Raw genomic sequence first — 13,120 nt, forward strand, 5'->3', positions numbered from 1 at the left:
CAGATTTTTGACGTTGTTGAATAGTTTTTGGGATGCTTAGTCCCAGTGGAGTGTATGGGACTGTCTTGAACAGGAAATGTAAGTGATTGGTTTATGGGGTTTCTAAGTGGGGTAGTTTCACCGTGGAGTATGGGAGTGATTTTCTAAGTGAGTTTCTACCTGTTTCTTCAGTTCTTCTCTTGCCATGTCTGAGTGAAGTCCTTGTCTACTACTCGTTTAACTGCATCTATCTTAAACTACTGTACATAAACTTAGTACAATAAAACACTTTATCAGCAGAAAGCAAGGTTTACATCGTAATCAAACTATGAGTAAAAAGCGACAACAAACTTTGGATTTTTTTTTGGTAAAAATGCGGAAGAAAAATGAAGAAACTTAGTGCAAGAAACTGGCAATAGTGTCAGCGCCCAAAGTCTCGGGTTGGTTGAGATAAATTCCCCCACCTATGACAGAATTTCGGAAACAAGCGGAACAATAAATGGCTCAGATCAACATGAAAGTTCTGTCTGCGTCCCTGAACCCCTTGCGGGTTCCAGTAGCAGTCAAGAAACTCTCTCAGATATCTCTAGGACGCGTTAAGACAAACCAGCTCAACCTATTCTTGAGAGATATCCGGCTTCCACTTCTAATGGAAGGAAATTCAAGTGCACATTACTATAAGACTTATGAATGGATTGAATACTCAAAAAACTTGAGTTTCGTGTTTTGTTTTGCTTGCCGCCATTTTTGTATGGGGACTCTAAGGACTGGAGAAACTGCTGGAAAAAGGACTTTCATTGAGTCAGGATTTCGCAAGTGGAAAGACAGTTCTGCTATATTAAAGCAGCATGATGGTTCTGAAAGACATAGGCATTGTATGTCAGCATGGACGGAATTTAAGATAATGAGTACTGATACTTCGAAATCTATAGCGAAAGCCTTAATTCAATCCAGATCTCAAGAGGTTCAGGAAAATAGAGATCATGTGAAGTACATTTTTCGCGCTATTTTCTTTCTTGGCCGCCAGGGTCTTGCTTTGAGGGTCATGACGAATCAGAAACATCTGAGAACCAAGGTAATTCGGTTGAGTTGATGGAGGAGATGTCTAGAGGTGACAAAAAGCTCAAGGCGAAGTTACAGTACCGATATGGTCACTACTGCAGTCATCAGTACCAAAATGATGCAGTTACACTGATAGGAAATGCCTTGCGCCAATATATTATTTCAAAATTAAAATCAGCTAATTACTTTGCTATTCTTGTCGACGAGACAAAAGACGTTTCTAGAAAAGAACAATTAGCGATCCTACTCAGTTACATATCAAATGAAAAAGTAGTGGAGCGACCAATCGGCTGCTATCACATGCACAAATTAGACACCGAGAGCTTATCCACCTCGATTTGTGAAACTATAGAAAAGTTTGGTGTAGATTCGATGCTGTGTATTGCCCAATGTTATGATGGCGCATCCGTTATGAGTGGGGAATTTAACAGAGTTCAAGCAAACTTTAGGGAGAAGATACCTCATGCAGTTTATGTACACTGTCACGCCCACAGATTAAACTTGGTTTTGACTGACTGCCTCAAAAATATCAATGATCTATCAGAATTTTTCTCTGTGGTGCAAAGACTACGCATTTATATCATACAGCAATACTCGTCACGAGCTATTTGTGGAATCCCAATGTATTAGCAGGCAAACAGTCTTGGAGCTACAGAGGACTGTCCAGGCTCGCTGGTTTTACGCAGTCCGATCTGTTTCGACGGTGAAGGCCAGAGTTGAGTGTATTGTTACTGTGCTTGCCGCAGTCTCTGATAGTTCCAGCGACGAGGCAGCGTGTGAAGCAAAGGGACTACTGGAAAAAATCAACTCTGCCTCTTTTGTTTGAACTTTACACACAATGGAAAAAGTATTAGTCATTGTAAATTGTTTATCAGAGCAACTCCAATCCGGAAGTTTTTTGATTTATAAGGCACTTGCACTGATTTCTGGGACATATGAGACACTCCAAAAGCTGAGAAATGATAACGAATGGGACAACTTAAGCAAAAATATATCTGAATTCTTGGCTTTAAACGATATCCAAGAATCCAAATCTCCACAATCTAAAACCAGTGCTCGAAGCAAAAAAAGTCAAGCCATTTCCATTCGTCTCAAAGACTTTCTTTCAAACTCAACAACCGGTAAACGCAATATCAGTCAGCCAGTTGAATCAGACTGCGGTAAACTTCTGTACTTTGAGGTAATAGATCATTTCACGAGTGAGATGGACCAACGTTTCATGCAGAATATGCCTCTGCTCGACGCTTTATCTGCCTTCGACCCCTCAAGTTCCAATTTTCTCGAACTTTTGAAAGTGGAAAGAGTTATGTGTCATTATCAAGAGATTCTCTGTGTCGATGACCATGCCAAAAAATCCCAGCTTTCTCTTGCACAGCTGCATCTGTCAAAAAGTGATATTTCAAAGATGGATCTTTTCGAGCTATCAAAATCTTATCCAACCTCTCAGTTGCCTATTCTGCAGTGCTAAAACTGATGAAGCTAATTGCTACTTTGCCTGTGACTACTGCTAGCAATGAACGATTCTTCTGGGCATTAGGGCGTGTGAAAGACTATCTGCGATCGACGATGGGAAACGACAGACTCAGTGATCTTATGATAATGGCCGTTGAAAAAGAGGAGGTAAAGAAATTAGATTTGGATAGATTAGTCGACAATTTTGCCAAGCAGCGACCTCGCCGCTACTCCCTGTTTTAGGTATGTTTGCTAAATGTTGTTCTTTTTTTTTGAAACTTAATTAAAAAAAATTGAAAAAAAATCCTTGCCCCCCTCCCCTACATTTTCGTGAATTGGCGCCACTGATCTGGTTCAGCAAGTTGATCATCTCCACTACCTTGATTTTTATCTTGATTGCCATCTGGCATGGAAGTGTCACAGTGACACAATCAAAAATTGCCTGTGGGGTAGGAATACTTCGACGTCTGCAGCACATTCTCCCTCAAAGAATACTTTTAACTATATGTTGTTCGTTGGTTTATCCATATATCTCCTACGGTTGCCTCCTATGGAGCAGTAACTTCTTATGCAACTATAGAAGAGTGCAAGTTCTACAAAATAAAGCTGTTAGAACAATCGGTAGGTAGGTCAGATAATGTAGGTCAGATAAGAGATTACCAAGCTGCAGTATTTGTGTTTCAGTTTAAGAATGGTTTAACCCATGATGTTTTTAAGAATTTTTACCAAATTAATAGTGACCTGCATAATTATGGAACTAGGAAAAGTGATAATACAGTTGTTGATTTGTGTCGTGGTACCAGGTCTTCATTTTCAATGAAACACCTGGGTCCATCAGTATGGAATGAGCTACCATTGATCATTAGAGCGGCGGAACATGTACCTCAATTTAAAAAGAATTTAAAAGATTATTTTTTGGGGGAATTTGTTAAATTTTATTGTGGCTGGTAGTCTGGGTAGGGGAGGAAGAAGAGCTGAAGAGGTCAGGGTGGGCTGGGAGCGTAAGGGTGGGTAGGGGTTAAGGTAAGGTTGGCAGGGGAGGGGAGTTGAGTATAATGAGTGATGGGGACTGGATTGGTTATTATTATTTTTCTTTTTTATATTTTATTTATCTACTATCATTTTTAATTGCAGTTATTTATTTATTTTTCTATATTTTTCTTTATTTTATATATATATATATATATATATATATATATATATATATATATATATATATATATATATATATATATATATATATATATATATATATATATATATATATATATATGGATATAGTTTATCTATTTTTGGTTTATTTATAGTAGTTTTAATTAAATAGTTGAGGTTTATGTAAATAGTTGAGTTATTAGGTAAGTAGTTACGTGGATTTTCGCGTGATTGCACACCTTCATAGGTTTTCTCCAGCGTGAAAGTGTTGTTTAATTTATTTATTTGTTTATGAATGTGGATTAATAAACTTATGAACGTAATAATAAATGCCAATTCTTCTATATTTGAAAATTTATTTAAAAACATGTTCCCTAGCTTTCGTTTCTGAGTTGCGATCCTTTTACATTGGAAAATTAATTTTAAAATGTGTTTCTTAGTTTTCATACGATGCTTATGTAGATTAGATTCTAAATTCAGGATATTCTTACAAGATAAAGCAGATATCACCCATTCAAAACTTTTTGTAAGCTTCCAACTTTCTTTTCAAATTTTTATTATAATTTTTTGCTAAATAGTTACACGATGTCGTGTGCAAACACTAATTCTTAGATTTTTAATGAAATTAAATAAAAAAGACTAGTTTTTTTTTACTGAAAGTAAGGAGCGACCTTAAAACTTAAAACGAACAGAAATTTTTCCGAATATGAAAGGAACTGTCCCCTCTTCAACGCCTTGCTCTTTACACTAAAGTTTTTTATTTTTTTAAAAAATAAAGTTGTGACACAGAGTCAAACATTAGCGTAAAAAGCGAGGCGTTGAGGAGGGGATAGCCCTTTTCATATACGGAATAATTTCTGTTCGTTTTAAGTTTTAATGTAGCTTCTTACTTTCAGAAAAAAAATTAGTTTTTTTTATTTAACTTCTTAACGTTTTTTAATTAATGCAGCTTTGATTTTTACTCACCGTATATGAATAATTAAAACAAAATTTGCATATTAATTTTTTTTTTTTTGGCAAAATGGCTTTCTCGAAATTTTATTCTGGCGTAACTTACGAATTAACTTGCGTAACGAACTTCTATATTCGTATGTTTTTATTACGTATTTTAGAGGGTACGCCTCCTAGTCTATAACTCGCTCTTTACGTTAAAGGTCAAATTTCGTTCCAATTCTTTAAGAATGACCCCTTAATCACAAATGCCGTTAATTCAAATAAATAGCTCTGATGAAATTACAAAAAAACATTAGTGTAAAGAGCGAGGTGATGACTAGGGGGCGAACCCAATCATATTCGTAACAATTTTTTTTCGTTTTAAAGTTTAATGTTGCTCCTTACTTTCAGTTGAAATTTTTTATTATTTAATATCTGATCTTTTTTTTAATAATGCTGGGAAATCCGGCGCCCCCTTCATAGTAGTGTCCCTTTCCCCATGAAAACTTCCTCCATGGGGAAAGATCCTCCCCCGTAACCCCCCACCCACCCTCATCTCCAACTACCACAAAAAATTGCCCCTGAAAACTTCTGTATACTTCCCAATAACCAATACTACGTGTAAGCATTGGGCAAAGCTCATAAATTGCAGACCATCCCCCGGGAAGTGTGGGGGATTAAGTCATCTTCAAAGGCATAGTTATTGTATTTTTCGACCATACTGAACAAAATGGCTGTCTCATAATTTTGATTGGTTTGCTTTGGGAAAAAATGAGCGTGGGAGCGGGCCTAGTTGCCCTCCATTTTTTAGTCACTTAAAAAGGGTACTAGAACTTGTAATTTCCATTCAAATGAGCTCTACCACGATATTCTAGGACCATTGGGTCGATACGGTTGCCCCTGGGAAAAAAAACAAACAAATGAACACGCATCCGGGATCTTTCTTCTGGCAAAAAATACAAAATTCCACATTTTTGCAGATAGGAGCTTGAAACTTCTATAGTAGGGTTTTCTGATACGCTGAATCCCATTTTGTGATTTTCATTAAAGTCCTATCACGTTTAAGGGTGGTTTCCCCCTTTTTTTTAAAATAAAGCAAATTTTCTCAGGTAACGTCCCTTTTGATGAGTAGGGTTACACATAATGAAGCTTATATATTTGAAATCAGCATAAAAATTTAATTCTTTTGATGCATCTATTGGTATCAAAAAACCTTGTTTTTAGAGTTTCGGTTACTATTGAGCCGGGTCACTCCTTACTTACAGTTCGTTAGCACGAACTGTTTGATAAAATGAAACTAAAAATATTTCAATTTAATTTTACTAAATTGGTGCAGCTTTTACTTCAGCTTGGACTATATTTCTGTAAAAACCTAGCCAATAAATTCAAAACAACCTTTACTTTACCTTCTTAGCTTTTGAGAAATGTTTTCTTTTGAAATATTGATTTTAAAAAAAGGTTTATATTGTTACAACTTCTTGTAACGATGAAACACTGGGACGAAATTAAGCTGAAATGATTCGACATAGATGAGAAATAAAACAAGCTTAGATGAGAATTTACCTGAGGCTGATAGTGGTCAGGCATTTGCTTTAGGGCCGTGGTGTACGCTTCAATTGCCAATTCGTGCTCGCCATTATCTGAATAAATTCTTCCAATTTGTAACAGAGCTGATGTTCGAGCGCTTTCATGCGACCTCCAGTCCCTTACTGAATCAGAGGTTATTGTTAAGGAAGTCTTAAAAATCTCCATAGCTTCTGTAATCTTTCCTTGCTTCGATAGTACAATTCCAAGGTTTAGATATGCAACTGGAAATAGAATTTTATCATATTTCCGTTCATATGCAGCAATCAGTCGTTTCTATTAGAAATCAACGGTATGGGTTCGTCAAAATAGTAATACTTACTTTTTGAATTTTTGAGCTAGATAAAAGGAGGCCCTAGACGGTCAATCATTTTGATAAATATTTTCCGTCAATCCATTGATGTGTGCTTCAATCAACCTTCAATCAAACCTTCCGTCATCCCTTCAATCTCGACCAAAGCTAATCTAACACACTGCTTTTGATAAGAACGATTGAATGATTCAAAGTTTCTATCAATCAACTTCAACGCTTGACTCAAGTGTCAAACAAATTCCCAGACGGCAAACCCTACTTGAGTCAATCGATTGACGTGTGCTTTAATCAGCCTTTAATCGACCCTTCAATTTTAACCTAAGCTAATCTAACACACTGCTTTTGATCAAAATGATTGATTCATTCAAACTTTCTATCAATCACCATCAACACTTGACTCAAGCGTCAAACAGGTTCCTAGACAGTAAAACGTGCTTGAGTCAATCGCTTGAAGGAAGCTTTTGACCAAAATGATCTAGGGCCTCCTTAAGAGAAAACGTTAGACAATGAAAAAAAGAAGAAAACTAACAGCCAGTAGAGACAAGGAAATTTTGGAAATTTTTCGGCCGAGGCCTCCACTCTACCACGTAGCACTGAGGGCGGTTGAGTTTGAGTCAGCTCAGCTGACGACTGATGAGGTGACTTTTGGTTTATTTATTATTATTTTGTTTACTAGCTGTGACTTCTTATTTCTTAGTTTATCCAGGCTTTTATCTTATTGTAATGTAAACATGAAAAGAAGTAAAGTGTCTGCTGAAAAGTACAAAAATACTTAAAGACGGCAAATATTGTCTCACAAAGAAAGACTGAAAGTAAGCCATTTTGGATGTTTTATTCCAGCACGGCAGGTAAAGAAATATACATATAAATAATATCGTTTCCTCTGCATCTATTATAGGTGATTATAGATACGAAGGGGATTTAAAGCAGGAATCACGGTTTATCTAAGAGGCCTTAAACAATCGAGCGTCCAAAATACCCAAGGCACAAAATACTCAAAAAATAGTTAATTTTCATTGCTGATATAAGGCTAGAGATGTTCAATAATTCAATGATTTATGCTCATCAATCAAACGGTTCGTGGTAACGAACTGTAAGCAAGGAGCGACCCGGCTCAATAGTAACCAAAACTCTAAAACACGAAATTTTGATACCAAAAGATACATCAAAAGAATCAGATTTTTATACTGATACGAATATTTAAAATTCATCAAGTTTAATGTTACCCATCAAAAGTTACAAGAAAATTTTTAAAAATTTGGCTTATCTTCGAAATAAGAGAAACAGCCACTAAAAGTGATAGAATGTTAATGAAAATGACACTATCAGATTCAGCGTGTCAGAAAACCCTTCTGTTGAAGTTTCAAGCTCCTATCTGGAAAAATGTGGAATTTTTATTTTTTGCCCGAAGAAAGATCACGGATGAGGGTTTATTTGTTGTTGTTTTTTTCTGTTTGTTTTTTTTTTCCAGGGCTGACCGTATCGATCCAATGGTCCTAGAATATCGTGATAGGGCTGATTCGAATGGAAATTAAATGTTCTAGTGCCCTTTTTAAGTGACCAAAGGAATTAGAGGGCAACTAGACCCCCTCCCACGCTCATTTTTTTTCAAAGCTACCCACTAAAAATTTTGAGATAACCATTTTGTTCAACATAGTCGAAAATCTAATAAATATGTCTTTGAAGATAACTTAATCCCCCACAGTCCCCGGGGAAAGGGCTTCAAGTTATGAACTTCGATCATTGTTTACATATAGTATTGGTTATTGGGAAGTAAACAGACGTTTTCAGGATGGATTTGTTTTATTGGGGGTCAGGGGTAGGGGATTACGTGAAAAGATCTTTCCGAGGAGGATGTTTTCACAGGGGAAGAGACATCTCTAAGATGGGGGCGCCGGATTTCCCAGCATTATTTAAAAAAAACGATCAGAAAGTAAAAAAAAAAGTTTTTTCAACTGAAAGTAAGGAGCAACATTAAAACTTAAAACGAACGGAAATTATTGCGTATACGAAGGGGTTTTCTTCCTAGTCAATACCTCACTCTTTACGCTAAAGATTTTTTTATTACTTTCAAAAAAGAACTAAAAATTCTTATTAAATGGCCTTTATGGACCATTAACTAATTCTAATTCTTATTAGAATTAATACGATTCAAATATAATATCTAATTCTAATATAACTAATTCTATTCTAATTAAACGGCCCTTATGATTCAAGGGTTGTTTTTAAAGAATTGGAACAAAATTCGAACTTTAGCATAAAGAGCCAGGTATTGACTAGGGGGCAAACCCCCTCATATAAGTAATAATTTCTTTTCGTTTTAAGTTTTAATGTTGCTCCTTACTTTCAGTTGAATTTTCTTTTTTGATTATATTCAAGTCTATGTTCCGTTCAAGTTTATGCTCCAGGAAACATATCAAGCTATATGTTCCATAATGCTTATGTTCTACGTTCTAAGTTGATATGTTTGTTGGAAACTGGTCAAGAGCTAAACATAATTTTATGAAATATTAGTTCTTAAAGTGTGAAATGTGTTTAACTTTGATTCTCTTGACCATCAAGCGTAAAATAAGCTCAGTTTTCTAATGATTGATTTATTTTGTTTTAACAGCTACAATAATACAATACCGTCCTAGCTAATTGGTTGGCGCGCTGAGTTGGGGAATCCTTCATCCTAAAGGCACGGGTTCGATTCCTGGCGTAGCTGGTTATTTGGTTTGGGACGGGGGTCAGTGTCAACCCAGCTCAAGATCTAATAAATGCAAATAAAATAAATAATTTCTTATGTGCTACTTGACACACAGGCTATCCACAGACGTTTCAGGAGAATTTATTTAGCTTACGAGCCCCTTCCCCGTTGGTCCAACGGCAACTGGGGTTGAACCCCAGGGCTAAGCACAGATCAATTCATTGCACATCCGCAGGTCAAGATTAGACCTGCAATAAAATATGACAGATAACAAAATAAGATTAAAGATAGAATGAAGCAAAATCAATAATCGCGATCTAAAAAATTAACATTTAAATAAATAATATTTAAATAAAGTAATACAAATTTTAAATACATTTTAAAATAAATAAAGTTTTTAAAGGTCTTAGTCAGTATCGTCAATTATTTGATTTAGGACAGAGGTCAGTCACGTGATTCTGTAAGACAAAATATAAATAAAAAGAAAAAATATAAATAAATAGGAAAAGAAAACGTCTTTTCCTATTTATTTATATTTTTTCTTTTGTTTGTTTAGTATGTTTTTTATGTTGATGTAAGAAATTTTTTTTTTCGGGGAGAAAGGCTCCCGGATGTGGGGCCGAAATATTCGGAGTATTTTTGTTTAATTAAGTGTTTTGTATTCACTACTTTATAGAAATTAAAACCCGTTTTTCTTGTTTAATTTTTTGTAAATGGAAAAGCAGTGTGGTCTAAGAAATTATTTAAAAATGAGAGGGTAACCAGAATCACTTACGAATAAGAGTCGGTCTGCATTGAATAGCGCTTCTATAGCAGATGATTGCTTCTTCTAATCTCTCTTGGTTCTGAAGAAGAATGCCTCTGTAATAATATAAAAATTGTATTCACAATTACTGTAAAAAAAATAGTAGAAAACATGACATTTTAATGAAAAAATCAGAGTATTAGTTAGACATTCTTTATCGTTTCTTTTTTTTTAATTTCTTTTTTTAAAGTCAATCCAATGTACTATTCTTAGGTCCAGTTGTGTTGCTTAATAAAAAGAAACAGGTTTGCTGAAATTCACTGATTTTCCTAAATTCAAAATCAAAATGGTCTGTTCTTTTTAATTTTCAATTTTTTCATTTCACTAGTCTATGTGGAAACCCTGCACTCTTTTGAAAGACCAATGGCACCAGAATCAAAATCCGTTAATTTGTCCAACAAAGATACAAAATTAACACAGTCTAATTTTTCTAACATCCTCCCATTATGTCATATTCGCGATGATATTTTTCTGATGCTAAGATTTAAAAATTTCCAAAACAACACCATTAGCTCATGCTTTTCCAACATTTCACCTCACGAATCATAGGCAGCGTGCTAGAGTTGCCTAAGTAAAGAATGCTGTGGGCACAATGTGTTGTTTTTTGGTTTTTTCTCCATACCCGGGCACTTCGTATCAAAGGAGTTGTCGTAGAACTTCGGAAAGGGCTCATTCGATTAGAAATGGGAGTGGCTAGTGCCCTTTTTAATAGTCGAAAGTGATTGGAGGGCAACTATCCCCCCCCCCCCAACACCCATCATTCCCCCAAACACATCCAATCAAAATTTTGAGATAGCCATTTTGTCCAGCATAGTAGATTTCCACATAAAAAAATATGTTTTTGAGGTGGACCCTCCCCCACAACCCTTAGGGCAACGGTTTTAAGTTATACCCTGGAGGCATATAAGGTTTTTATAGAAAGCGTTGTCTTAGAAACTTCAAAACAGGTTCATCCGATTGGAAATTCAAAGGGCTAGTGCCCTTTTTAATAGTCGAAAGTGATTGGAGGGCAACTAGCCCCCCACGCCCCGCATTCCCCCAAATACCTGCACTCCACGTTGTGTGATAGCCATTTTGTTCAGCGTAGTTGTTTTCCAGATAGAAAATATGTTTTCGAGGGAGGAAACTCCCCCACAACCCTCAGGGCAAGGGTTTTAAGTTATGCCCTGGGGGCATATAAGGTTTTTATAGAAGGTGTTGTCGTAAAAACTTCAAAACTGGCTCATTCGATTGGAAATTCAAAGGGCTAGTGCCCTTTTTAATAGTCAAAAGATGTTGGAGGGCAACTAGACCCCCCCCCCAGGACCATCATTCCTCCAAGCACATCCAATCAAAACTTTGAGATAGCCATTTTGTTCAGCGTAGTTGTTTTCCAGAGAGAAAATATATTTTTGAGAAGGATACTCCCTCACAACCTTCAGAGCAAGGGTTTTAAGTTATGGCCTGGGGGCAAATAAGGTTTTTATAGTAGGCGTTGTCGTAGAAACTTCAAAACAGGCTCATTCGATTGGAAATTCAAAGTGCTAGTACCCTTTTTAATAGTCGAAAGTCATTGGAGGGCAACTAGCCCTCCCCCACGCCCATCATTCCCCCGAATACATCCAATCAAAATTTTGAGATAGCCATTTACTTCAGCGTACTTGATTACCAGATAGAAAATATGTTTTTAAGGAGGAAACTCCCCCACAACCATCAGGGCAAGGGTTTTAAGTTATGCCCTAGGGGCATATAAGGTTTTTATAGAAGGTGTTGTCGTAGAAACTTCAAAACAGACTCATTCGATTGGAAATTCAAAGGGCTAGTACCCTTTTTAATAGTCGAAAGTGATTAGAGGGCAACTAGCCCCCCCCCACGCCCATCAATCCCCCAAACACATCCAATCAAAATTTTTAGATAGCCATTTTGTTCAGCGTAGTTGATTTCAGGATAGAAAATATGTTTTTGAGGAGGACACTCCCCCACAACCTTCAGGGCAAGGGTTTTAAGTTATGCCCTGGGGGTATATAAGGTTTTTATAGAAGGGGGTGTCATAGAAACTTCAATAAAAGCTCATTCGACTGGAAATTCAAAGGGCTAGTACCTTTTTAATAGTCGAAAGAGATTGGAGGGCAACTAGCCCCCCCCCCCCCACAGCCATCATTCCCCAAACATATCCAATAACAATTTTGAGATAGCCATTTTGTTCAGCGTAGTTGTTTTCCAGATAGAAAATATGTTTTTGAGGAGGACACTCCCTCACAACCCTCAGGGTAAGGGTTTTAAGTTATGGCCTGGGGGCATATAAGGTTTTATAGAAGGCGTTGTCGTAGAAACTTCAAAACAGGCTCATTCGATTGGAAATTCAAAGGGCTAGTACCCTTTTAATAGTCGAAAGTCATTGGAGGGCAACTAGCCCTCCCCCACGCCCATCATTCCCCCGAATACATCCAATCAAAATTTTGAGATAGCCATTTTGTTCAGCGTACTTGATTACCAGATAGAAAATATGTTTTTAAGGAGGAAACTCCCCCACAACCATCAGGGCAGGGGTTTTAAGTTATGCCCTGAGGGCATATAAGGTTTTTATAGAAGGCATTTTCGTAGAAACTTCAAAACAGACTTATTCGATTGGAAATTCAAAAGGCTAGTACCCTTTTTAATAAACGAAAGTGATTGGAGGGCAACTAGCCCCCCACGCCCTTCATTCCCCCAAACACATCCAATCAAAATTTTGAGATAGCCATTTTGTTAAGCGTAGTTGATTTCTAGATATAAAATATGTTTTTGAGGAGGACAGTCCCCCACATCCCTCAGCGCAAGGGTTTTAAGTTATGCCCTGGGGGTATATAAGGTTTAAAAAAAAACGTTGTCGTAGAAACTTCAATAAAAGCTCATTCGACTGGGAATTCAAAGGGCTAGTACCCAGTTAAATAGTCGAAAGTGATTGGAGGGCAAATACCCCCCCCCAAACCCATCATTCCCCCAAACACATCCAATAAAAATTTTGAGATAGCCATTTTGTTCAGGGTAGTTGACTTCCAGAAAGAAAACACATTTTTAACGAGGATACTCCCCTACAACCCTCAGGGCAAGAATTATAAGTTATGCCCTGGGAGCATACAAGGTTTTTATTGAAATCTTTGTCGTGGAAACTTGAAAAAGGGCTCTTTCG

The 13,120-nt window shown here is 36.6% G+C and overlaps 1 protein-coding gene across 1 annotated transcript in view; it reads right to left on the reverse strand.

The window, feature by feature from the left end:
- The window catches only part of LOC148954821 (protein O-mannosyl-transferase TMTC2-like), a 261,000-nt gene that overhangs the window by 63,081 nt on the left and 184,799 nt on the right, over nucleotides 1-13,120 (reverse strand). The window contains exons 11-12 of the mRNA XM_089105236.1: nucleotides 9,940-10,025; nucleotides 6,142-6,386 (exon numbers count right to left, since the gene is read on the reverse strand). Coding sequence (XP_088961362.1) covers nucleotides 6,142-6,386; nucleotides 9,940-10,025 — 331 coding nt within the window. The remainder of the gene's footprint in view (nucleotides 1-6,141; nucleotides 6,387-9,939; nucleotides 10,026-13,120) is intronic.

Source organism: Artemia sp. Qi Xiang Cuo, chromosome 2 (genome assembly GCF_049724085.1).
Source record: "Artemia sp. Qi Xiang Cuo chromosome 2, ASM4972408v1, whole genome shotgun sequence".
NCBI classification, from domain to species: domain Eukaryota; kingdom Metazoa; phylum Arthropoda; class Branchiopoda; order Anostraca; family Artemiidae; genus Artemia; species Artemia sp. Qi Xiang Cuo.